The sequence below is a fragment of the Salmo salar genome, chromosome 20, assembly GCF_965601325.2.
Source record: "Salmo salar chromosome 20, fSalSal1, whole genome shotgun sequence".
In the NCBI taxonomy this organism is placed as follows: Eukaryota; Metazoa; Chordata; class Actinopteri; order Salmoniformes; family Salmonidae; genus Salmo; species Salmo salar.
The window spans coordinates 2,972,910-2,995,872 of NC_138310.1; the positions used below are offsets into that span (position 1 = coordinate 2,972,910).

General features: G+C 42.8%; 2 protein-coding genes across 2 annotated transcripts; both read left to right on the top strand.

Annotated features, from left to right (window-relative positions):
- Window positions 1-6,518: 6,518 nt before the first annotated feature.
- selenoe (selenoprotein e) lies at window positions 6,519-8,206 on the top strand. Its single transcript, NM_001195782.1, is given in 4 exon segments — window positions 6,519-6,665; window positions 6,863-6,939; window positions 7,487-7,565; window positions 7,920-8,206. Coding segments are annotated over 4 exon segments (414 nt in total). The 5' UTR covers window positions 6,519-6,551; the 3' UTR covers window positions 8,064-8,206.
- Window positions 8,207-8,373: 167 nt separating this feature from the next.
- Window positions 8,374-11,216, top strand: zgc:112294 (transmembrane protein 17A). The gene is made up of 5 exons (XM_014160016.3): window positions 8,374-9,468; window positions 9,660-9,763; window positions 9,875-9,988; window positions 10,296-10,465; window positions 10,806-11,216. The coding sequence occupies exons 1-5, from the start codon at window positions 9,336-9,338 to the stop codon at window positions 10,987-10,989; spliced, it is 705 nt and encodes a 234-aa protein (XP_014015491.1). The 5' UTR covers window positions 8,374-9,335; the 3' UTR covers window positions 10,990-11,216.
- The last annotated feature ends 11,747 nt before the right edge of the window (window positions 11,217-22,963 follow it).

Consider the following 22,963-nt stretch of genomic DNA (forward strand, 5'->3'; position numbering starts at 1 on the left):
CTATCCTCTTCCCACCATCCAAGAGATCCTGGAATCATTGTCTGGCGCTGTTGTGTTCACTACCCTTGACCTCAATAGTGGTTATTGACAGGTTGAGATGGACCAAGAAAGCAAGGACAAGACTGCTTTTGTCTGTGCTGAGGGCTTGTTTTCCTTTAAGGTGATGCCTTTTGGGTTAAAGAATGCACCTGCCACTTTCCAAAGACTCATGGAGATTGCGTTAGGTGAGCTCAAAGGGAAGATCTGTTTCGTCTACCTGGACAATATAATTGTCTACTCCCAGACCAGAGAACAACACTTTCAAGATCTTCAAGCCGTGTTGGACAAGCTAAGAGAAGCTGGTCTGACATGAAGCTGGTCTGACATGAAGAAGAGCAACTTCTGCCAAACCTCCCTGAAGTTCCTTGGCCATATTGTCTTTTGACGGCATTCATGTGGATCCTGAATAGACAAGGCTGTACAAGACTTCCTTGTGCCAACCACACTCAAGGCCCTTCAACGGTTCCTTGGGATGGCTGGATGGTACCATCGGTTTGTGTCGCACTTCTCCCAGGTGGCAGAACCACTCAATGCATTGAAGCGAAAAGGAGCAAAATTCCGATGGACGGTAGAGTGCCAGACCTCTTTTGAAACCCTGAAACGACACCTCGTCACACCTCCCATTTTGGGTCATCCCAACTTTGACTGCCCTTTTGTTGTTTACACTGATGCACGTGATGTTGGACTTGGTGCTGTCCTAGTCCAACAGACTGGACTTGGCACTGAAGAAGTGCTAGAACGGAACTACTCCACAACCGAGCAAGAGTGCCTTGCAGTTGTTTGGGCTTTGGAAAAGTGGAGGTACTACCTGGAAGGAAGACACTTCACTGTGCTCACTGACCATTCCTCCCTTGTTTGGGTGTTCAAGACCAACAAACCAAGTACCAGACTCATCAGATGGGCTCTACGGTTGCAAGAGTTCACCTTTGGAGTAGAATACAGGAAATGAAAATACAACACTGTTCCAGACGCCTTATCTAGAGCTCCTACTGGTGGTAATGGTGGCCTCATCTTACATGTGCTACTGTCCTGTCGAGACTCACCCAAAACTGACTTTCCCATCTCTGATGAGGCCATTTGGAAAGCCCAACCGGATGATCCAGAAGTACAGGCTTTGTACCAGACTATCTTGGAAGATGGAGAAAAGATGGTCAATCCTACCACAAAGCTGACCATCATTGAAGACAGTCTACCGAGTTGTACAACTACCTCACAGACCACTCTACCAAATATACATACCTGAAACTCTACGCCTTCAACTGCTGCAACATTTCCATGAAGACCCATTAGATGGTCATTTGGGCAGGTTCAAAACCTACAAGCGGTTGCAAGCATTACTGTACTGGCAACATCTGAGCATGGATGTGAAGTCACACATCCGAAACTGTCAGGTTTGCCAAATGTACAAACCAGAAGGTAGAAAGCCTGCTGGCAAGTTGCAGCAAATGGTGGTTACCCAACCTTGGGAAATGTTAGGAGTGTATTAGATGGGTCCATTTCCTAGAAGCTCCAATCAGAATGTGTACATGCTTGTTTTTGTTGATTACTATTCCAAGTGGGTGGAGCTCTTTGCCCTCCGTCAGGCCACAGCGAGGACCATCTCTAACATCCTTACGAAAGAGATCCTGACCCACTGGGGAGTGCCTGATTTACATCCTGTCTGATCGAGGTTCCCAATTCGTCTCTGATCTCTTTGAGGAGACCTGCCAAATATGGAACCTGAGACAGAAGTTGCCCACGGCCTATCACCCACAGACCAACCTCATGGAGAGAGTGTCTTCAAGGTTCGATTTAATGGTTGCTTCCTATGTAGGGACCCAGGACAAGCACCTTCACGAGTTTCGATTTGCTCTGAATTCTGCTGTGCAGAGCTGAATCTGAGTCTTCCCCTATAAGGACCTTTGGATATGGTGCTACAGCCCCAGCAGCTTACTCCAGATTCTGCATGCTATGACCAGGTAGTCCATCTCCACGACTTGAGAGCTCTTGTCTCAAAGAACATGATCCAGGCTCGACTCAAGCAGAAGAGAAATTATGATAAGAACAGACGAGACATGCAGTTCCAGCTTCGTGATCGAGTGTGGCTTCGCTCTCATCCTTACTCAAAAGCTGAACAATTCTTCTTGGCCAAGCTCACTCCTAAATGCAAGGACCATATAGGATTGTGGAGCAGATGGGCCCTCTGAACTACCGAGTGGTGAAAGAGGACACAGGTGAAGATATGCGCGTTGTCCATGTCTCACGCCTTAAGGCCTGTTACCCCTCGGCTGAGGAATTGGAGGAGATTGAGCGCCGCAAGGTCCTGGATATCTTTGAAGAGAAAATTGAGACTTTTCTCGGTTTCCCAGACCAAGATGTGACTTCCAGGGCAATGGTCGGCTTTTTCCAGGGGAGGGGGTGTTTGACGGCCCTGAATTTGTCTGAACCGTCTCAGTGCTTCTCCTTCCAATAGGGCGCTTCCCCTTTAATTCCCAATTAAATAGCCAGCATTAGCTGCGTAAAACTGGGGTTATGATGGAGACGCGAACGAGGGTGTGTTCAACCCTCAGTTCCGAAGCTTCTCTTCTGTTTGTTTTGTTGTATTTAAAAGTGTGCTTTGGAGCCTAATAGCAAGTTTACCCAGGATCGGATCCACTCTGTGTCTGTTGGACTACACATCTCCGCTGTTCTTCGTGGCCTTTCTCCGCTGTTGGCGGATTGGATTGTCTGACTGACCGACTGACATACAAAAAGGTTGTAACGGTATTTCATTTGTTTTGGGGTGATGTATACCGTGATGATTTATGTAGTTAGTTGTAGTTGAGGACTTATTAAGATTTGATACGCTTTATGGTTGTGTGGCAAAATAATTGTTATTTTGATTGTATGCTTGATACTGGGTTTACGCTACACTTGTATGAACGGACAAACATTGCGTGACTAAGGTCACTTGAGTTCCCTGAACTCCTTTACCGGGCTGGACTGTTTTAGGCCCGAGGTACAGGACTTTTCTGGAGGATCCAGAGCTCATTATGTGTTTATATTATTATTCAAAATAACCTCAAGTCAAAACCGTTAGTGTGTCTAACAAGCTCTGTCTCACTGCAGTATCCGACATTTGTCCATAAACATCACATTTCGAGGGTTTAGGCATTAATTCCAAATGGTTAAGGGTTAATGTTTGGGATAGGGTTAAAACCAAAACATAAAAAATGTGTCCCTAGCATTAGGCTTGAACATGAGAGTTTGCGGCTAAACCCAAGACTACTTTATAGTAAACAGCACTCACTGGGAGATGACTTCCACCAGGTACAACAATGTGCTGCTTACCTGGACCGACATTGAATTTCATTGTGGATCTTGAGCGACCTGGCTGGTGTGTGTGTGTGTCCCAACCATGTATTTAGCACACACACAGCCATGTGTTTTCCATTAGCAGCCTGATATCAGAGGGGGCAGTGGTAATCTGTCCCATAGCCTCTCTGACAGAGTCAGCGGCTGGACAGGACATCGATCATCACAAAGCTCCCGCATCCGCCATGATGTCAATCCCCCCCATGGTCTCCCCAGTGTACTCTCGACCTTTTGTGTAGCTGTGGAGACTAATGACTAGTCCCGTCCCCCCCCTGGTGTGCAACCCTGTTTCATGACCTACCCTTACCATCCTACTACTACAATGTTTTACCGGTTTACAGGCAGCAGACAGAGACATGGAGGGATGCCTTAGTTCCTCTGCAGCACTGAGGGTCCAGACAGAATCAAAAACACAACCCCTGTTACTGTAGGGAAAGCTTCCCAACCGCCGCAGTGCCACATTAGTGTCTGTATAACAAGCTACGGTGACTGCTGAGTGTGAGGACTCTAAGGCAGGAGACAGGATGGACCCACACAAACATATATATATACACACACAGAGAGGGAGAGACAGGGGCCTGCAGAACCGGCCCTGTTGGGAGAAGAGAGGGGGCCTTCCGTTTGGTTTCCAACATTGTGCACGGTGTACAGGACGGCGTGCTGGGAGAAGAGAGAGGGCCTTCCATTTGGTTTCCAACATTATGCACGGTGTACAGGACGGCATGCTGGGAGGTTATTATACTCACACTGACATCATAGGAAGGAGGTAGGGAAGAGTCTTATTGAGGTGGATGTTTGATCCTGCTTTAGGTTCTGTTACTATATACCTGTATAAGGCAGCACTAGGGCCCATGGGTTGTCCCTGGTCTGATCACGTGCTAAGGACATACCTGCGGTCCTAAATAAGTATACTATGTTTGATTATGGTGCGATACTCTGAGATTTGACAAAACTGATGGTGATTTGCCACATATAGGGGCATACAGACACTGGGCTAAATTTTATGTTGAAAGGGGAACAGGATATGATATGAATGGAGGTTTTTTGAAAGGGGAACAGGATATGAAATAATTTTACGTGTGTGTGTGTGTGTGTGTGATATGAATGAAGGTGTGTGTATGTTGAATGGGGAACAGGCTATGATATGAATGGAGGTATTTTGAAAGGGGAACAGGATATGAAATGATTTGACGTGTGTGTGGATGATATGAGTGAAGGTGTGTGTATGTTGAATGGGGAACAGGATATGATATGAATGGAGGTGTGTGTATTATATTACATGAATGGAGGTGTGTGTATGTTTTATGGGGAACAGGATATGACATGATTGTAGGTGTGTATGTTGAATGGGGAACAGGATATGACATGATATGATAGGTTTGTATATGATATGAATGGAGGTGTGTGTGTGTGTGGTGTGTGTGTGTGTGTGTATAACTCTTAACTGCATTTCTTTCCCTGTCTTTTCACATGAATTAGTGATCACCATCTGACCTACTGTATCTCACTGCAGCCCTACACTACACCACACACAGGGAGAGTACATATGGTATGCATCTACACATAAACAGTACTAATCTCACAGAGGCATGCCAAGGATAGCCCACCCCATCTTCTCTCTTTTTCTCTCACCTTTTCTCTCTTTTGCTCTTTCTCTTTCGCTCTTTCTCTCTTACTGTTTTCTTCTTTCTCTATTTCTCTCTCATCTCTCTCTTTTATCTTCTTTCTCTCTCTTTCTTACTCTGTTTTCTTCTCCTCTCTTTCTCCCCCTTTCTATTTTTTGAAATGAATTGTAAGTTGATTGTTCTGCTACTCAATTTTGTCTGGAAAATGTACATGGCGAGAAACACGTCTGGGTTCATTAGACAAAGCTGTAAACTCTTTTCCAAATGAAGGCTGTGCTGGAAGGGGCCTGTTCCGTTCTGTTCGGTTTGGGCTGTGGATTTGCGGCCACAGCCAAGGGGATGAAACTCTGGTAAACTCTTCTAAATTGGGGACTGCTCTGTCATCTGACACATCATCGCTTTCACACATTGAGGTTCAAGTGTAGGGACTGAACCTCAAGTTCCAAGGACCAAGCCTGGAAAATATAGGAAGATAGATGGTCTTGCTTCAGCATTCCAATCCGGCATGGTTTATTTTTGTTGGAAACATAATTGTCTGTGGCTAGGATTTGGAAGTACATTTTACCCGCAAATTCTACCAGGAAATAAGAAGCAGTTGTTAGTGCCCCCTAGGGGTGACCTAGTGTACATTCTGCTGATTTACTAGACAGAGTCAAAGCACAGGTTTTACTATTTAAAGACACTTGTCTTTTGTCATATACTGTATTGTTGTCATGGGATTGGACTGCATCTTAAGAAAACTTCTAGGATTAAAGGCATGCTTATTTAATGTAACCATTTACTTTAACCTGACATGCTGCAGCTATACTAGGTTCTGTGTGGCTCAGTTGGTAGAGCATGGTGTTTGCAACGCCAGGGTTGCGGGTTCGATTCCCACGGGGGACCAGTACGGAGAAAAAAATGTATGAAATGTATGCATTCACTACTGTAAGTCGCTCTGGATAAGAGTGTCTGCTAAATGGCTAAAATGTAATACTGTTCCATTTAATGTAGTATTTATTGGTGGGGAAATGGAGAAAGTTCTCTCAATCTATTTTGTTTAACTATGTTTGCCTATTCTCTGTAGTACACGGTTTAGCGTGTATTTTACCGTCATACATATAGGTATAACAAGTTGTAGTAAATGCACTGCAGTGTGCCATGAGGTGCGTTTTCACCAGCATCCTGCCCTGGGAAAAGGTGATAAGGACACAGGTGCGCTGAAGGGTTACGTGGACCACTACAGAGACAGAGGACCTTTTGCGGAGTTAGGCAGGGGGTTTCAACCCTGATTGAAAGTGTTCATTAACATCTTTATTTATATCCAAACCATTGCAAGTGGAACAAGTACTATTACCATCTGGTGACAATTCCCCAAAATGTCTGTCATTGAGTATAACCCCCCCCCAAAAAAATAGGAAAACATTTTTCAAGGGACCCTCTCCCCCCCTCAGCCCTGCATCCTGGTTCAGTCCAACCTGAGCATAGGGGTCTAGTGTCACCCCCAAGGTAATTTTCTATCATTTGTCGAAAGAACTCCACTGAAGACTCAAGAAGCAAGGTTTAGGCTCGAACATGTGGGCCTTTTTGTTGCTCACGCTGGCCTTTTCTGCCACAGGAATGACTGAAGAAGATGTCACAGATACAGCTATTGAAGAGAGACCTGTAATAGCCAAGGGCATACTAAAGGTAAGTCTTACATGTGAACCGATGTGGTGATTCAATTAGTGAAATGACTGTACTTACCTTGGTTAAACGTCATACTTCGGAGCAGGACACGTATTTATTGTTAACACATGAAGGCTACACTAACTGTAGTGAAGCACATTTGACATGGTGGTCGTGGTGAATGATGAATGCTCATTGTCTGTTCCTCTTTCCCTCAGGCTCCAAGTGTGGTTGGATGAGCCATCAAGAAGATGCCTGCGCTCTATATGTTCCTTATGGAGCGATGGGCATTGTAGTATCCTTCTGTTGTGGTTTCTGTGGAGATTTCAAATAGAGTTATGGGCATTGCAGTAGCATTTTATTGTGGTTACTATGTAGATTTGTAACAGGCTGATCGCTTCTTGTCAGATCAAGTCTGCATTGAACAGCTCTGAGTTGTCATTACCTCATATGGTTACAAAGCCTTTTTGTATTTTCTCACAACCTCCCAGATAAACAAGACAATTTGTGTTAGCGACAGCCCAGTTTTATACCAGCATGAATTAGCCTCAAACCACAAATGTGTCTAACCAGGCCTTTGGGAAACATAGTTATTTGAAACCATCATGTGTCAGTGTTTAATGATGTTTGATCTCACTGGAAATATATCCAGAAGTAGATTGTTCTTCTATTCTACAGGCAGAGAATGAGCCTAGTCCTGAACTTAAATTGGAGAATCAGAGAATGAACATCAGAGAATGCTTTATGGAGAATCTTCATTGAAGAAGATGGTTAGTCCAGGACTGGGTTTAATATGTCTTCAGGATATTGTGTTTTTTCCTTGATCCTCCTTTCCACTGAAGTCACAACCTGGAATATGATTCAGGAGAGGAGAAGAATCCACGTCTGATCTTCTATGATGATAAGGATGAGGTTGTTCAGGTCAGATATGGATTCCCATTCAAGGTGTTACATGTCATCTACTGTACGTGTCAGACAAAGATTATCAGCAAAATGCTTGGGGAAATAACATCTATTTTCCTGAGCTTGACTCAAGCCTGACAAGATTAGGGAGGGATAATTAACTATTGCAAGAAGACATTACACAAGGAAAAAACAAGAGCATATCAGTGTAGTCTGAAACAGTTAAAGAGAATGTGATGTTAACTCCTGTCTTTTGTGAACCTGTTGCATGATAGTCATTATTGTCATGGTTATTCTTGATATTATGGTTATTATTGTTATCATGGTCGCTTGCCTGTACTGAATGTAAGCATTTTGTGTGTGTTGTATCAGACTGTCCCTGTGAAGAAGATGAAGGTGGATGAGATCAGTAGCCTGCTGGACTCTCTGGGTTTCTACAAGAGATCTCAGAAGGGAGAGGAGGTGCCAGAGGAGTTTCAACACTTTCCCCTGAGAGCCCCCAGGGACGAGTTGTGAGCAGAATGAGATCTGGTGGCCAGGCTCCGTCACTGCATCCAGTCACAGATGACGAGAGGGGTCCCAAGGCCACAACATGAGCCAGGCCCTAATTTGAGAACAAACGACTCGGTGCAGCTGTGCAGAGCCTACCACACGGTCTCTTTTTAAAATATACATTTGTCAATAAAAGTTTAAACAAGTTACGTAGAATGTGTCTCATGCTGACTCTGTGGTATAATATGCTGTCTTCCATCCAAACAAAACGTTGTACAGTAGAGTTTCAGCAGGTAACGATAGCAGTTAGCGTACCAAAAAGGTAATGTTGACTTCAAAGATTACCTTCATTAATCCTGAACCTATTTCAGTGTATTGTTTTATGTATACTGAACAAAAATATAAACGCAACATGTAAAGTGTTGGTCCCATGTTTCATGAGCTGAAATAAAAGATCCCTGAAATGTTCCATACGCACACAAAAAAGCGTATTTCTCTCATGTGTTTACACCCTTGTTAGTGAGCATTTCTTCTTTGCCAAGATAATCCATCCACCTGACAAGTGTGCCATATCAAGAAGCTGATTAAACAGCATTATTACACAGGTGCTGGGTGCAATAAAATGCCACTAAAATGTGCATTTTTGTCACACAACACAATGCCACAGATCTCTCAAGTTTTGAGGGAGCATGCAATTGGCATGCTGACTGCAGGAATGTCCACCAGAGCTATTTCCAGAGAATTGAATGTTCATTTCTTTAGCAAAAGCCGCCTCCAACGTTGTTTTAGAGAATTTAGCAGAACGTCCAACCGTCCTCACAACCGCAGACCATGTGTAACCACGCCAGCCCAAGTCCTCCATATCCGGCTTCTTCACCTGTAACTTACTAAAATCATTGAAATTGTTGCATTTATATTTTTGTTCAGTATATTTTCAGTTTTCTCACTGTCAATGTTAAATTTGACATCTGAAAACCGCTGATTGCCATCATACTTTCTACTCCCACATATTAAACCCTAATAATAAAATACAGACAGAGACACTGATCACAGCCAGAGCTCCTAGGTCTGTCTAGGGTGCTAATCTCCTGTCTTCCTCCTCCCACCACTCTGATAATCTGATTAGCAGACGCTGCTGTCTGGTTAACTGACTAATCCCTGTAGTCCTCAATCAGGGACACACACACTCTGTCTTCTGTTTCTACACACCAATTTTGTTTCTATTCGTTTAAGAATAACGTAAATTTTTCTGGACACACACAGAGTGGTAGTGGTACATGGTTGTATTGGACCACAATGCCTGTGTTCTACTCCCCCATACCCCAGAACCTACGGATGGGCCTGGCCTCTGTCGGTGGGTCCGTGTTCACTAACAACAGGACAGGGGACTTTAGCAGTGACTACAACAAGGACCAGGATGATAAAACAGGTAGGCCTGTTGCCTGCTATAATATAGGGAGTACTGTATGCTGTATAATGCCTGTGTCAAATATTTTTGGGGGTTTTGTTTTAGGAAAGTATTTGATATATTTTTGGAGAGTTTGTATATTCAGGAAAGCATTCGTATAATTAAAATTGCTAAGCTTCAAATATAAATTGTTTTATGTTTTTATATTCCAGTCAATGAGTTGGTGTCTCACCTACCCCTTCAGATGATCCTGTACTTCAACATATTCTATTTCCCATGCTGGTGGGTCTCTGCTGTTCTCATGCTGGATCTAAAGGTGGCTTTTTCCCTACTGACTTCACAGAGGTTTCCCCAAGGTTTCCCAACGCTCAATGTATTATGTATGGAGTACCTAGATCAATAATACAATATGTCTTTCTTGTCATAGTTGTATTACCTGCCTGGGTACTACCAGGCTCTACTTGTGACTGGAGTGGTTCTGCTTACCATCTGTGAAATCACCAGGCTCTATCTGGGCTATATCGGAAACCTCAAAGAGAAGGTAACTGAATCTAGCTTCCTCTCTGGAAACGCATCTCCTCTCCCCCTCTCTCCTTCACTGTCTTCCCCCTCTCCCACAAACTCAATGAATATCTGATCTGATACAGTGCCTGTTTAAGTACCCCGTGTGAGTAGATGTGTAAACATTCCCACTGCGCGCACTCTTGGCTAGGTCGCCCCACTGAGTCTCTGACTGTGTGTGTGTCTGTGTGTGTCGTCATACATCCGTGTGTATGTCTCTTTCTCTCTATGTCTCTCCCACTCTGTCGCGTCAGTCTCTTTCTCTGTGTTCCTCCCTCTCTGATCAGGTGCCAGAGCTGGCTGGGTTCTGGCTCATCTCCTTCCTGTTCCAGCTGCCCATTTTACTCTTCTTCCTGACTGACGAGGACATCATCATCCTCCCTCTGGAGAGGGCCGTCCACTCCATCTACCTCCTCTTCATCCTCTCAGAACTCCTGGCTTCCTTCTTCGCCCTCAGGTAGTATGATGTACTGTATAGTACTGTATGCCATTTATCAGACGCTTTTACCCACAACCTTGGCGTTTCTAGTGCCATGCTCTATCACCTGAGCCATATAGGAGCCATCACAGAGGAGTGTCTATGTAAAGCTGATGTAGACCTATACTGTCAGTGGTAAAATATTGTCAAAATCAATCAATCTCATGCAGAGCGTGGACAGCAGAAAAAAAGTATATGTTTACCTTTCAATGGTCATGGCATCTGTTCAGGGACAGTCATGATATGTAATATATTCCTATTCTCTCTCTCCCTTCTGCTTCTGCTGCTGCTTCTTCCTCCTCTTCTTCTTCTCCCTCAGGGCCATGACCAGGAAGTTAACCCTGCTGTTCCACCTCAGGCAGTTTGTGGAGGTGGAAAACCTTCATCACCTCCACCATCACCACCTCCACCTAGCGGGAAAGAGCCCAGCCTTCGGCATGCCATATTATGGGAGGACTGTTCTGCCCATGCCACCACATAGCAATAACGTTCACAGTCACTGACAGAGCACATAGAGACAAGCAGGAACGCTGTGACTGGGATGGATGGGACTGGGAGATAGGGTATGATCTGGAGTTAAAGGAGTAGGGGTCAATAGTTTAATGTTCTTGTGAATACAGCATTGAAATGATTTTCCAAAGAGGGAGGAAGCTTTTGAAGTGTTCCATGATGTGCAAAATATAATGCTGGATTTTGTGATCTTTATGAAATGATGAGTTGATGCACTGTTTTATAATTGTTGTGTTTTCATTTCTAGATATAAAACACGTGTAAAAAAATATTGGACACTGGTAGTAGTGATAGCCATAACATATTAGAACCACATGGTGGCACTGAATGGCCATAAGAGGGGTTAGTAATAAACTGAAAAGTGTCGCAAAGTCCCAATTTGTAAGGCAGAATAATCACAAACTGTCATGCTGCACAGATACTGGTTAGAGAGCCTTTCTGATTGTCTATACAAATGTAGCTTGTCAGGAGCTGTCAGAAGCTGTCAGAAGCTGTCAGGAGCTGGTCAGAAGCTGTCAGAAGCTTGTCAGAAGCTGGTCAGAAGCTGTCAGAAGCTGGTCAGAAGCTGTCAGGAGATGTCAGGAGCTGGTCAGAAGCTTCAGAAGCTGTCAGAAGCTGTCAGAAGCTTGTTAGAAGCTGTCAGGAGCTGTCAGAAGCTGTAAGGAGACAGGAACAATGGCAGCACAGTTTAATAGAGCACTTTAGAAAATATACTGGATAACACATCTCAAATTAATATGAATTAAATGACCATCCTATACACCAGACAACAAGTTATTTGTTTGAGAAGGAAGAAAGTGGTTCTCTTCCAAGATTTAAAAGTTTTCTTTCAATAACACATTTCAACTAAAAACTTCTAATAACCAGCATACAAGCAACCTTGTACCCGACCACCAATCCTAAAGGTTATCTACAAAGAACAAAATGATTATATATCACTAAATAGAAATCACAGCCTCAATGTGTTTCGAGTCAAGCTTATCTCTCTCTAGCCGATCAAGACGATATGATCACTATCTGATCGAGATTTGTTGCGTCTACACATGGTAATAAAATGTGTCTTATCTTCGTTCATATTGTGACCAGATTCAATGGCCCCTCCCTGTATGCAAATGATTCCAACCTGCCTTGGACCCCTATTATGGCATGAGCTGTATCAATTGAGAGAAAATCGCACACTTTTAAAGTCAATACTTTTATAGTCCCGTCATTACAGCCTACTTTTGTTATGCAACGATGTAAGGCTGGGCGTAATAGACTACTGTCCCTATGACCTCGACCTGTCCACAGCCATACAAATAAGTTTTAAGGAGAATCTCTCCCATCCCTAAAAAAAGTCATCACACAAATTAGCTGAGTATCTGGATGTGTTTACAAAATACAATTATTGTACAGTATAAATAAAAATGACTCTTAGCTCCTAATGTACCCTAAAATCAGAAACAGGTTCCGTTACAGAGTAGGCTACAAAGTGCATCTCTGAATGGCGCAACGCATTATCCAAATATGTCTGGACAGGGTTGTTCTTTACGCATGGATGTTTATATACGTTCTCTTTAGGGCTAAACAGTACCAAAGGGAAAAAAGTGACATGCTGGCAGAACGACCCTGGTTTAATTTCCGCCAAATAATTGACCAGTAATAATTCGCTGACGGAACATCAATATGATAACCTATTGCGAGACGCGTAGTCAAATTATAAATATGCACGGGGAAAAAAACGATAAAAAGTGCAATCGATAAAAAGGGCAAAGGAGCACACATCTAAAGCAAATGGCTTTATAAAGGAAGAAAGTGTACATCTAGAAGTAGCCTAAAGAGTCCTTCGTTTTGAAGCCTACATTATATTGGACAGTGGCCTCGCTCATGCTTCCAGAAAGCTATGCGCCGTTATGCATCAGTTTGGACATCTTCTGCACTTTATTGAACGCTGGAAAATGCTAAAAGACTATTCACCACCCGTCCACTGTTCATTCTGACTATTTAATTAAAAAAAAACATCATTTCACCTCTATTTAACCAGGTAGGCCAGTTGAGAACAAGTTCTCATTTACAACTGCGACCTGGCCAAGATAAAGCAACGCAGTGCGACAAAAACAACAACACAGAGTTACACATAAACAAACATAGTCAATAACACAATAGAAAAACTAGATCTAAAGATAGGCTACAGGTGGAACATTAGGCATTCATATTATACCTGACCATACACTTGTCATGCACTGCGCTCTTCTGCAGTGACTCCATCATAGTCCGTCCCATGGCTCACTAATACAGTTTTAGATCAGTTGAAGTTCTGCTATTGCAGCCATTGGCCTTACTGTAGCCTACGATGTTTTTAAATATTTGATTTTGCGTTGGCATTGGACGTGGGAACATGAGAACCATTTTTCTCTCATTCTGGATGATGTCTCTTTACGCATATCTTTATTTCTATATAATATAATATGCCTATTTTATTCAGAGCTGGACGTGGTATTGGACTGTGGCATCTGACAACAGTCCAGTAGGCGCATAGTTTCTAATGAAGACCATGGTCGTAATTCAACTGTCCAGTGCGTTTTTTTTGTTGTTGAGAGGGCGGGACAACCGTGACTTTAGCCACATTTATAAGCTTTCTTTGTCCGTATTCGTTTACACTTCAAGGATAAGATGCATCTTCGACTAGCTAAGGAGGTGGTCAGGAAGATCTAATCATGATCAGATCACAATGCGTCTTTTGATTTTCTAAACCTCTTGACAAATCAAATCAAATTTATTTATAAAGCCCTTCTTACATCAGCTGATATCTCAAAGTGCTGTACAGAAACCCAGCCTAAAACCCCAAACAGCAAGCAATGCAGGTGTAGAAGCACGGTGGCTAGGAAAAACTCCCTAGAAAGGCCAGAATCTAGGAAGAAACCTAGAGAGGAACCAGGCTAGAGTATCTCTACCGCTCTGCTGTCTCTAGAGAGTTGAAAACAGCAGATCTGGGACAGGTAGCACGTCTGGTGGACAGGTCAGGGTTCCATAGCCGCAGGCAGAACAGTTGAAACTGGAGCAGCAGCACGACCAGGTGGACTGGGGACAGCAAGGAGTCATCAGGCCAGGTAGACCTGAGGCATAGTCCTAGGGCTCAGGTCCTCCAAGAGAGAGAAAGAAAATGGTGAGAGAAAGAGAGAGAGAGAGCGAGTGGGAGAGAGAAAAAAGAGCGAGAGAAAGAGAGAGAGAGAGAAAGCAAGAGAGAGAGACTCAATCAGAATATGGACAAAATCAGGACAACGGACACATGTTAGAACCAGATATGAACAGAACTTTTGACTGATATAGCCTATTGAACAATCCAACCCCTGCTTATGAAATGTAGTCCTGTGTAATAGCATTTTCCTCATGTTCTCCCTATTCCAGAGAAACTGCTCACCAGATGACCCTGCCCTCCTGAATCATGTTTACTAAGTTTGAACACCATTTGACATTGAAAAGGAATATGGAATAGAAACCGTGGTGAGAAAAAAAGTTTACAAAATTCCCTAAGGAGTTCCAGGATTTATCTTAGTCACAGGCCACTCCGGCTTCTCAGGATTCTCATCAAATTGTGTGGTGAATAAAAGCCTGCTCACTACCTCATCAAATATATTGTTTCTCCTTGTGCTTTCACTTCCCTTTTGAAATGGACCTGCGAGTGTCTGAGTGTCTCTCTCTCTGTCTGGAACCCAGCATAGTTCTTATTGTATTTTTTCTAGATTTTATTCATCTCCCTGCAGAGAGTACGGTCAAATCTCTCTCTCTCTCTCTCTCTCTTGCTTTCTCTCTCTCTCTCACTCTTTTTTCTCTCTCCCACTCGCTCTCTCGCTTTCTCTTGCCATTTCTTTCTCTCTCTCGCGCTCTTTCTTTCTCTCTCTCTCTCTCTCTCGCTCTTTCTCTCTCTTGCTCTCGCTCTCTCTCTTCTGAGGCAGCAGGCCCGTCTTCTCCTTAATTATAATTGGGTGCAGCTTGAAGGTAATCACAAATGTGATCCCGGTGACATGTGGTGGCGGTGCTGTGAGAGCTGTGTGAAACCTGATGAGAAACAACAGCCTCCTGGATCTGAGTGTGTGTGTGTTTTTTGAGAGGGTGGGACAACCGTGACTTTGGCCAAATTTAAAAGCTTTCTTTGTCCGTATCAGTTTACACTTCAAGGATATCCATATAAGATGCATCTTCGACTAGCTCCGGAGGTGGTCAGGAATATCTAATCACGATCAGATCACAATGCGTCTTTTGATTTTCTAAACGTGTTGACAAACGTTGGCAGAATCAGAATGTGGACAAAATCAGGACAACTGATGCATGTTAGAAGGGGCTTTTGACAGATATAGCCCATTGAACAATCCAACCCCTTCTTATGAAATGTAGTCCTGTGTAATAGCATTTTCCTCATGGTCTCCCTGTGAATGAATGCACCCCTGATCACCCGCACACATTGTTCATTTTCATAGCACCACTTTGCTCGTATAATTCCTTTTTGCATCTATTTGCTCTCCTCATCTCACCTTGTGCTTTTGCTTGTGGACTTCAGTTCACAACACAACAGCTGTCTGTGACCAGGATTAAAATCCAATCCAAATCTTTATACCATAAGCACTAACTGCTACACAGCCTACATTGTTGTCACCATATTAACATTATAGTCAACAAACTAGAACTAACGCGCTAGTAAACCCACAATCCAATCCATGGCTGGCCCCTGTGGCAATAAATGTATAAACACGAAAGCTTACCTTGACTTGGAAGACTTGCAGTGTTGGCTAACCTTAGCCAGCTTAGCTAACATAAATAGCATTCCTCCCTGTTTGTCAGGATGTTGAGTAGACTAAATTAGCTGTAATAGCTAGCTAAGTAAGTGGAAAGTATATGAAATATAGCTAGCTCTCTTTCTCTCTCTCTCTGCTACTTTCACTTCAGTTTTGAAGAAATTAATTTGTATTTTACTCTCTTTGACTCACTACTCACCACATTTTATACACTGCAGTGCTAGCTAGCTGTAGCTTATGCTTTCAGTACTAGATTCATTCTCTGATCCTTTGAATGGATGCACAAGATGTTAGTTCATACAGACAGCACTGATAGGTTGGAGGACGTCCTCCGGAAGTTGTCATGATTACTGTGTAAGTCTATGGAATGGGGTGAGAACCACAAGCCTCCTAGGTTTTGTATTGACGTCAATGTACCCAGAGGAGGAAGGAAGCTAGCTCTCCTCCAGCTACACCATTGTGTTACCCTACAGAGTGCTGTTGAGGCTACTGTAGAACTTTGTTGCAAAACAGTGTGATTTAATCAGTTATTTGGTGACGTGAATATATTTTGTAGAGTTTATTACAAAAGGATAACTTTTTTAATGTTCCGCTATTTAGATTTTTATGAAATTCATTGAGTAGGATGGTTCTCCCCTTCCACCTTTGAGGAGCCTCCACTGATGTATTCCACTATTGTTACAACTTGTAGGGTGCATATGTCACAGGCACAATCTCAGTATAGACAATACCAAACATGGACACCTTTCTCAGTCAACTCTTTGTTTCTATCCCATCTCTAATGCTCTACCACTGAGCTCAGAGATAATAGATCGTTTTTGACACCATCCTATTATGTATTGGGATGCAGGTGAAGATTGGCAGCGGGAGATTGCCTGTGTTAGGGGAATGCCAGGGCCCAGACTAATTCACTTCCTTTAGTCAGTGGTTTAAATGGCCACTCAAGGTTCTGCATTATGAATATGACAGCAGAATGGGGCAGCTGTGCTAGCTGATATTGCCATGCATGAGCTAACTGAGCGTCAGACATTTTTTATCTATTTCGTGTATAGTATTTCGATTTTTGCAAAGATTTTTTGTGTTTTTTTTTATGCTTGTATTTAAGTTAGTGTATTACGTCCATTTAAGTTAACCATTTACTTCAGTGCCACTGCTACTTTCTGGACAACTGTCCCAACTAATGCAGCTCACCAATCAATGAGCATATGATTACTGCTCTTATCTTGGATTGATCTCCATCTCAGCTGATAGTCCTACCAACTACAGTACACTAGCAGGTTCCAAAGACTGCCCAGGATGGGGCGCGAAGACATATTCCAGCATAAAAACAAGTAAATAATTGACCTCATCTGAGTTTCACCAGGATGGAAACACCTCTCTGCAATTAAATGTAAACATCAGACACCTTGAGAGTGAGTGACATTTCTGACTGTTGTGTTGTTTTCTTTTTAAAAGAGGGAGCAGAAGGAGCTTGATGTTTTGATGAGTGTGTGGTTTGAGGGCGAAACCAGTAGAGGATTCCTCACGATGAGACAACACATCTGGTCTAATAGATCTCCTATGGATTCATCCACAGCTTGATTCACACACTCAGACACACACGCACATACGATCGCAGACACACACATACACACACAGGCACATGCGCACACACGGACACACACACACACACACACACACACACACACACACACACACACACACACACAATAATTTCAGAAAGAAACATGCAAACGTGATTGTTCTGAAATCCTTTCAACCCTTCCCTTCTATGTACTGCAGGCCCCCAAAGCATCAAAGATGAAAAACAAACGGTATTACTCGTAGTAAAATAACTTAAAAATGGAAATTCTGTGTACATCAGAACATTTCTTAGGGTTATGGCTAGGGTTAGGGTTAGAGTTAGGGGTAGGGTTGGGATTGCGTCAGGGTGTGAACATGAAATTGGGGTTAGGGTTAGCATTGAACTGGGATGTGGACATGAAGCTTGGGTTAGGACTAGGGCTAGGGTTAGCATTGAACTGGGGTGTGGACATGAAGCTTGGGTTAGGACTAGGGCTAGTGTTAGGGTTAGCATTGAAACGGGATGTGGACATGAAGCTTGGGTTAGGACTAGGGCTAGGGTTAGAGTTAGCATTGAAACGGGATGTGGAAATGAAGCTTGGGTTAGGACTAGGGCTAGGGTTAGGGTTAGCATTGAACCGGGATGTGGACATGAAGTGTTGGTTTAGGACTAGGGCTAGGGTTAGGGTTAGCAATAAACTGGGATGTGGACTAGAAGCTTGGGTTAGGGCTAGGGCTAGGGTTACTGTGCAGTGCAAGTAAAATAAAGTGTTACCGGATTTAAACACACACATTTCACTCAGTGGCACTGCTAATATCAGAGAATATAAGATGTCATCCAACCTGATTTGGATGGCTGATGAGCTGGCTACACATTTGTGTGGCATATTACATGACCAACCTCTGTAGCTACAGCCAAAGACCACTTGCCATGCATATATCCTACTTAGCGTGAAATGATTCAGCACACCTATCCATATGATTGAAGGGGAGGTGCTGGTGTTGCTGCCGTACTTTAAATGCAGTTGGAAAATGCTATATCATAAGCCAAAAATATGTATTTTCTTGCTATGCTAGAATAAATAGCAGTAATTTATCAAGTTGTACAAGGCGAACTGGTAGTTGCATAGTTGTGAAGGGCCAAAATGTGTATGCAAAGGTCAATGACAGTGTCTTATGACATATGCTCACTTACAGTATACAGTACCTTCGGAAAGTATTCAGACCCCTTGACTTTATCCACATTTTGTTATGTTTCAGCCTTATATTAAATGGATTAAATAAAACAATTTGCTCAGCAATCTACACATAATACCCCATAATGACTAAACAAAAGCAGGTTTTTCCAAAAAATTCTGCAGCATTGAAGATTCCCAAGACCACAGTGGCTTCCATCATTCTTAAAAGGTAGAAGTTTGGAACCACCAAGACTCTTCCTAGAGGTGGCTGCCCGGCCAAACTGAACAATCAGGGGAGAAGGGCCTTGGTCAGGGAGATGACCAATAACCCGATGGTCACTCTGACAGAGCTCCAGAGTTCCTCTGGGGAGATGGGAGAACATTGCAGAAGGACAACCATCTCTGCAGCACTCCAGCAATCAGGTCTTTATTGTAGAGTGGCCAGATGGAAGCCACTCCTCAGTAAAAGGCACATGACAGCCCGCTTGGTGTTTGCCAAAATGCACCTAAAGAACTCTCAGACCATGAGAAACAAGATTCTCTGGTCTGATGAAAATTGAACTCTTTGCTCTTCGCCCCCTACCACGTCGGTAAGAAACCTGATACCACCCCTACGGTGAAGCATGGTGGTGGCAGCATCATGCTGTGGGGATGTTCTCAGCGGCAGGGACTGGGAGACTAGTCAAGATCGAGGGAAAGATGAACGGAGCAAAGTACAGAGAGATCCTTGATGAAAACCTGCTCCAGTGCGCTCAGGACCACATACTGGGGCAAAGATTCACCTTCCAACTGGACAATGACCCTAAGCACACAGCTAAGACAGCGCAGGAGCAGCTTCGGGACATGTTACTGAATGTCCTTGAATGGACCAGCCAGGGCCCGGCCTTGAACTGATCGAACATCTCCGGAGAGACCTGAAAATAGCTGTGCAGCGATGCTCCCAATCCAACCTGACAGAGCTTGAGAGGATCTGCAGAGAAGAATGGGACAAAATCCCCAAATATAGGTGTGCCAAGATTTGTGCGTCATAGCCAAGAATACTCACGGCTGTAATCGCTGCCAAAGGTGCTTCAACAAAGTACTGAGCAAAAATTGATGAAGGAAGAAAACAATTTAATCCATTTTAGAATAAGGCTGTGATTTAACAAAATGTGGAAAAAGTCAAGGGGACTGAATTCTTTCCGAATGCAGTGTAACTGTAGCCTCCTCACATATTACAGTGATGCAGTATGGACGTGACATTTTCTTTATTTGACGAAGCGTAACAGACGGGATACACGTGTAGTTCAACATCAGTGTTTATAAAGTATAGAACGAAGAAAAATCTAAGTAAATATGTAAAACACTCGTTTTCTAAACCTTGTCCAATGTGGGTTGTTTCAACCCATCCCGCTGTTTTATACAGATACAGAGGTATAGCTCTGGCTCTAGAAATAATATTACAATGTCTTCTTCTAATGTTATTGGGAAGCAGAGGAGGCTGATCGGCAGAGATTTAGGAGGACGGGCTCATCGTAATGGCTGGAACTAAATAAATGGAATTGTATCAAACACATCAAACCATTCCATTTATTCCATTCCAGCCATTACATTGAGCCGGTCCTCATATCATCCCCTGCTGCCTTTTTCAAATGATTTTTTTTCTTCTCACACAAAGATCACCTCCCAAATATAACTAGCTAATATCTATTAAAATCACTATCTGTCAACTGCATACAGTGCCATGAATAATTATTTGCCCCCTTAATTATTTTCTACATTTTTGCATTTTTTTATACTGAATGAAATCAGATCTTCAATCAAAACTTAATATTAGATAAAGGGAACCTGAATTTACAAATACCCCCCAACAAATTGATACTTATTTGATTTATTTAATTAACAAAGTTATGCAATACCCAATTCCCCTGTGTGAAAAAGTAACTGCCCCCTTACACAATAACTCGTTGTGCCACCTTTAGCTGCAGTGACAGCAGCCAAATGCTAACTGTAGTTTTTGATCAGTCTCTCAAGTCGCTATGTAGGAATTTTAGCCCACTCTTCCATACAAAACTGCTGTAACTCAGCAACATTTGTGGGTGTTCAAGCATGAACTGCTCGTTTCAAGTCCTGCCACAACATCTCAATTGGGATAATGGGACTCACGTCGTCCAAAAGTTATACTTTTGAATCATCTGTCCATACAACATTCTTCCAAGAGTCTTGATGATCATCCAGGTGCTTCCAGGTGTTTTTAGACAAATGTCAGTCAACTTCTTTTGTTGGTGGCCGCCCACAGGAAGTTATGTGGTCTGGATGCATAGCGGACCCTTTTAGAAGAGTATGTGATGGCATAGTCTGGTGAGAGCACATGGCTAAAATAGAGTTAGTATGATAAACTAGAATGTATGAAGAGATGGTTCCTTGCCTGCTGGACTATGTCGCTTTTTGTTTGGTTTGTCATGTTGTAAATAGCATAGTTTGTAAAGCTTAAAGTATAATACAATTATACAAAGTGTCGGAATGATTTACGGAACTGAAATAAGAATGTGAACTGAGAACATGCTTCAACTTTGATTGCAACTTGTAGAGACATTTTTTTTATGTTAACTGTCCTTATGTCTGCCTCTGCTTCACTCTGCCTGCTCAATCCAGACTTAGAACCTGTCACTTTCCACTTTGACACTTGCATTAAAATCAAAGGAACCTGTTACTGTATACTCCCAAAGAACTTCTGAATTGACTGAATGGTTTTTCTACCAAAAGAATACTGATTCTTAAGAGGAAAAATTATTTGGAAAATTATTTTCAAAACATTTTCCATTTTGTGTCCTGAACATGAGCCGGGTCTATTGAGCTCAGCTTGTACACCTGTGAGTGAGAAACAGGTGCAGCAGGTCATTACACCAATGGAAATGATTGTTTGGCAGGACAAATGGAGATTTACAGTCTATGATTGATGATCTTCTGTAAGTGACAGCAGCTAGGGAGAGGAGATTTCCTAACCACTTGACTGGGCAGTTAAAAAAAAATCATGCAATGGAACTATATCCAAAAAATAGGGTTATTGCCAGGTGTGTTAATTGGGCATGGCAGGGCATAGCAGGGTATGGCCGGGTATGGCAGTCGCCATGACCATGCTCAACACCAACAATTGTAAATAGGCTACTAAAATCATTCAAATCCCAATTTAAAATGCAATTTAGCAGTAAAAGGGGCCGACTTTAGGAGTGAAGGCTGTTTGTATGGCTGTCTGGCTTTATGGATAGCAGAGATCTGTATATAATGACGAGATGTGTATGCCTGCACCCAAACAATGGGAGTCGTTGTCCCAAAGGCGGGAAGGCAGGCGACAAGTTTAGGCGACATTGGTGTTATTTTGGATAGATTTTGGCGTTTCTGCTCTCTACAGAGAGGTTTCACTTAGACGCAGCTGCAGGGAACAGCGGGACTTTTTCTCAACACATTGCAGAGGTAAAAATGGCTGTAGTACATGGCATTGGCTGGGTAACTGCTGTTTGACATGACATGAAACTAGAGTTTAATCCCGGTGCTGAGCTAGTGGGTAGCAGGCAGCTGATTATTTATTGTATGATGTGTTTGTAGAATGTTGAAATCCCTATTGACTGAGGTGAATGAAGCTACAGCAACAAGGTGATAATGGCTGGAGTAAATTTAGCTAATTATTGGTAGGCATGATATTTTAATTATTTCGCCCAGTAGGCTAGTGCGATTTTGGTTTCATGTATTGACAATAAACACAACTAATAAACACAACTGAACAACTTGTAATTTAGAGCATTTCCCCAAAATGCATGTGTTGTTTTTAGCTTCAAAGGCAATAACAAGCGTAGGCTGTATAACAAATAATGATTACTTAGTCGGGCAAAACATTTTTTTGCTGTAGGCCTACTTCATCCTCCTCTGTCCGCATTCCTGATTGCTACCTGTAGCCTACCTGCCTCGGCTATAATGCATTTCCACTTCTCACTCTATAAATCTTGCTTATCCATCTTTCTGAATTAAAATGAGATGTTCTAACAGATCAATCTTGCTGGCAAAACTGAACAGTTTGCAACTGCTGCATGTGTAGGCAACACAATAACATCAGCCAGACAAAAGCTGCCCTGGGGAAAAATGTGCATCCCCAATTTTCTCTTTTTGATTCCCTTAAGTACCCTAGTAGTATTCTTAATGTATATTTGTCAGATAAGCATCATTTGCAATTAATACCACCATTTCTAAAGATCTGCGTGTCAGTTATGATTTTAATATATGCCTACGCATTGTAGGCTACCTAACTGTGCCCTCAAAAATATATTTACTGTGCACAAGCACAAATGGAAGAATTCTTTAGGCTGTTGCCGTCCATTCAGCAGGGCTGAATCACAGGCGTGTAGATTTTCCTTTTGTATTTCGTGATTTCTGTCATTCTTTGGTCAAGTTTGTTTATCTTCATGCGTCCTTGTAGATTG

Bases quoted from the DNA above. Each gene is read 5' to 3' on its own strand.
- zgc:112294 (XM_014160016.3), top strand. From the start codon at position 9,336: ATGCCTGTGTTCTACTCCCCCATACCCCAGAACCTACGGATGGGCCTG. The intron at 9,989-10,295 runs GTAACTGAATCT...CTCTCTGATCAG, and splicing joins TCGGAAACCTCAAAGAGAAG to GTGCCAGAGCTGGCTGGGTT. The intron at 10,466-10,805 runs GTAGTATGATGT...CTTCTCCCTCAG, and splicing joins GCTTCCTTCTTCGCCCTCAG to GGCCATGACCAGGAAGTTAA.